The sequence below is a fragment of the Triticum dicoccoides genome, chromosome 4A (genome assembly GCF_002162155.2).
Source record: "Triticum dicoccoides isolate Atlit2015 ecotype Zavitan chromosome 4A, WEW_v2.0, whole genome shotgun sequence".
Taxonomy (NCBI): domain Eukaryota; kingdom Viridiplantae; phylum Streptophyta; class Magnoliopsida; order Poales; family Poaceae; genus Triticum; species Triticum dicoccoides.
The window spans coordinates 112,222,663-112,226,787 of record NC_041386.1 but is presented as its reverse complement, the minus strand read 5'-3'; the positions used below and the strand labels follow the sequence as shown (position 1 = coordinate 112,226,787).

The 4,125-nt window shown below is 46.7% G+C and overlaps 1 protein-coding gene across 1 annotated transcript; it reads right to left on the bottom strand.

Moving 5' to 3' along the window:
* LOC119285293 (UDP-glucuronic acid decarboxylase 6) lies at positions 1 to 3,721 on the bottom strand. Its single transcript, XM_037564530.1, has 13 exons — positions 3,562 to 3,721; positions 3,301 to 3,402; positions 3,127 to 3,213; positions 2,418 to 2,505; positions 1,777 to 1,868; positions 1,624 to 1,688; positions 1,448 to 1,536; positions 1,279 to 1,356; positions 1,071 to 1,164; positions 929 to 995; positions 775 to 838; positions 603 to 643; positions 1 to 473 (listed from the first exon to the last, which is right to left on the bottom strand). The coding sequence occupies exons 2-13, from the start codon at positions 3,388 to 3,390 to the stop codon at positions 282 to 284; spliced, it is 1,047 nt and encodes a 348-aa protein (XP_037420427.1). The 5' UTR covers positions 3,391 to 3,402; positions 3,562 to 3,721; the 3' UTR covers positions 1 to 281.
* Positions 3,722 to 4,125: the final 404 nt, after the last annotated feature.

Sequence of the window (4,125 nt, the reverse complement as noted above, 5' to 3'; positions counted from 1 at the left end):
AACCCAAAATGGCACGAACATTGCTATAATTGATTTAGGGAAGTTCATATGCTAAAACATAAGGAGCACAAGTTCCGCAAAAAGCGACGGTAATACAAACAGCCACGCCTTGTATGAAGTTTCTAATAATACAATCTTTCAAGTGAACGACGAAGGTGTAATTGGTTTATTGGAACTCAAATTCCGTAACGAAACGCAGCAACGAATATTGACGAACCCACCCAACTATGAGTATGCTCTGGCAAATTGGTGATGTTGTACGCCAAACGTAGGGAGGGGAATTAGGCCTTGGTCTTCTTGGGCACTGCCAAACGCTCCCTGAAATCGTCCTCCATGAGCACCAAGCCGTCGCGCAGGACGACCTTGGGCTCCCAGTCGAGAACCTCCTTGGCCTTGGTGATGTCAGGCTTCCTCTGGCGAGGGTCATCAGGAGTGTTCTCAGTCATCGTCACTGTCACTTCTGGGTTGATCAACTGTAAGTAAAATCACACATGTTATTATACCATCCAGAATTGTCATGCATTGAAGCTGAATGGAGCACTGCTACTTGAAACAAAAAGGTTGGATGTAATGAGTCGATGAGTATAGAATATCCCACTTACCTCCTTCACATTCTCGGCAAGTTCCAGCATGGTGAATTCACCTACATTTAAAGAAAGTCCAGTTCATCACCACAGGAACGAAAGTGCAGAATTATAAATAATTTACAGATCAAGTTGTTAGCGCGTTGCCAAAGATTTTTTTTTTTTTTTTTTTTTTGCAAAAGAAGTTTACCTGGGTTCCCAATGTTAATGGGTCCGGTGTTGTCTCCATTCATCAGCTTCATAAGACCATTGACCTGCATTGAAACGGTACACCACTGGTAAGGTGACCATCCACAGTTTTGACAAGATAGTATTCAATAGTAAGATGATAGTAGAAAACAAACCATATCAGCGACGTAGCAGAAGCTCCTGGTCTGTGTTCCAGGCTTCTGGACAGTCAGTGCTTCACCACTACAAATTACAACAAATAAGCACCAAAACTATCTGGACGCAAGATCAGAAAAAGTCAAGTCAAACAAGAATTACCGAATGGCCTGAGCAATGAAGTTACTAACAACACGGCCATCATCGATGTTCATCCTAGGTCCATAGGTGTTGAAAATCCTGGCAATACGGATCTCTACAGAAATAGACGACATATACTTATTAAGGACAACTCATAACCGAAGACTTATTGAAGGACGAACAAACTAATAGCAAATAGATTAGTTTAAATTTAAGGTCAAAGTATTACCAATGCCGTGCTGCCTGTGGTAGTCGAACATCAGTGTCTCAGCTACACGCTTACCCTCATCGTAGCAGCTCCTGACTCCTGATAAAGAAAATAAATTCAAAACATGAGACTTACGTGGCACAAGTTTAGAAAAGATAACATAACATTTTTGCCAGATGAACAGGCATACCAATTGGGTTAACATTGCCCCAGTACGCCTCCGTCTGAGGATGCTCAAGGGGATCACCATAAACTTCAGAGGTCGAAGTCAACAATATTCTGCAGTTGAACACAAAACCTCAGGTTAATATGGTTTTCATTTCTGCCATGATACTGCCACAATCGATCTAAGTGATAAACACTGACCTAGCTCCAACTCTCTTTGCAAGTCCAAGCATGTTCAAGGTTCCAATGACATTCGTCTTGATGGTCTGTACAAGATATTTACACCCATGCGTGTGTCAGGACAGATAGGAGCAGTTATGACAGAATAAACACAAAAACAGAGCCTACACACACCTTGACAGGGTTGTGCTTGTAGAAGATTGGTGAGGCAGGGCAAGCAAGGTGGTAGATTTGGTCAACCTCCACGAGCAGTGGTTCGGTGACATCTGAAATGCAGCAAAATGTAAAATTAATGTGAAACTCACGCACAAGAATGTAATGACGAAGATATAACACTTGAGCATTGCAGCACAAGTTAACGGCAATTTGGCTTGTTTTCATGGTTGGACAATCACTTAGTCTTGGAATATGGTTGGACTATAACACTTGAGCGAAGTGTATAAATATGCATGGATGTCCTTTCTATCTAGAACAGAAAGTTACCAAAAGAAAGTCACATAAGCATGCCATAGACAAATGAGATACTGAGGTGTAGTTAACTCAAAGGCTTCACTGACTAGTTTAGAATATTGCAGGTTCAATTCAACAGACAACTCAGGACATGGTTTTTGTACGGCCATTGGCTATGACCTTATAAACTTATATGGTTCTCTATTTCTCATGTGTTAAACAATGATCTGTATACTTTAAAGGAACAGTGGAAAGAAACAACTTATAGGTGTCAACTACCTGTGTTCATTACAAAATAGTATAGCCACATGGAAAGGAGATGATTCAAGAATTTACTACAAGATGCCTTCAGCATGCAGTATTACCGTGACGGATGAGTTCAAATCTTGGGTGTCCGATCCACTTCTTCAGGTTGTCTTTTGACCCAGTGAAAAAGTTGTCAGCAACAATGACCTGAACCAAAAAGAAGGCACGATCAGATTGGTCTACATTTGCTAAGTTTGTCTGTACAGAACTGCATAGTAACAACACTGAATTCTACATGATGAGCCGAGCTTCAAATCATGTAGAATTGTAGATAAACAGTACACCCCTCTGTTTTTAAATGTACTGAGAGAGGTGAACATGAGAGAGCTCAGTACCACTAACAGGCACTCTGCATGATTCAGAAGGGAGGTTCCTAGAATAAAATAGTCACAGACTCATAGCAAGATCTCAGAAGCATTGCCACTGGATCTCAGTTGACCTCACATTCTGAAACAGATCAGATAGTTCTCTAAAGCATTGCCACTGGATCTCTGTAGTTCTAAAGAAATTGAGAGTGGAGCAAAGTTTCCAGCTTAAGCTCTAGACAGTAGTGCCCCACAGCATGCAAAAACTAATGCACAAGCTTGCACACTGAGATCTGGCCTGGCACAAAGCAGCTCTCCACTCAGAACGTCGTTTTCACGAAATTCTAGACCCACTCAGTTGGTGACTCTGACTGTGCCACTCAGATCCAAGCGGAAGGGAGTTGACCCCGCACAGGTGAATTTCGCTAACAGCTAGAATGATGCTAGGGGATCTGGTCCTGACCTCGTTCTTCTCGTTCTCCATGAGCTTGTCGACGAGGTGCGAGCCGATGAAGCCAGCTCCGCCGGTGACCAGGATCCGCATGTTGGCCTGCCCAAACCCCCACAGAGTCCCAAAATTAGCGCCAGTCGTGTGACGAGCAGCGAGATCCAGCCGCGATCAGATCCCGAGGCGTACCTGGAAGAACTTGGAGAAGCGGATGGGGGAGGGAGTGGGCGGCGGGCGCGTGGTGGCGCCGTTGCCATTGGCGGCGTCCTTCTGCGCCATCGCGCCGAGCACCTGCACACGCAGATCCAACCGGGCCGAGAGGAGAGATGGTCAGAAGCCACACGACGCAGCAGCCCAACCCAACCCAACCCAAAACCTTCCGAGATTCTGGACACGATCTGATCGACGATCGCGATCGAGGAAGGAAGTTGAGAACGAACGGGCGCTCACCAGCGGCGGTGGTGACGGGATTGGGGCTTAGTTCGGACACGAGGAAGCGGTGCGTTTGAATCGGATTAGACCGTGGGCGGACGACGAGGCGAGGTGGAAAGCCCTCCCAGATCTGAGCCGTATTTATAAGCGCCCCCTGTCCCTCCCCCTCCACCTCGCATGAAACACACACCGACTGCTACCAACCGGCGCCGATCAGCTCAGCTCAGATCCCATCCCACCACACCACACCGCCCGACTTGCTCCAACGACATCAGCTTTTTCCTTAAGGAAAACAATTGCCGAAAGGACGGTGAAAAAACCGGGCGATTAATCAATGCCTACTCCGTGCAGTGCCGCTCGCGCTTCGGTTGGAAGCAAAGCTGCCGCTGATGGTGGCGCCCGGCGAGACCCCAACCGCTGGTGCGTGCGATCGACGGGGACAGCTCAGCGCGCCCGGCCCCGGATCCGAGATTTAGAACCGCGATTAGGCGGGGATTTGGTAGGGGATTCGGCGTCAGTGGGCGTTGTTTACGACTGGGAGGGGGAGTGCTCGCCTCGCTGCCAGGTGGGGCCATTGACTTC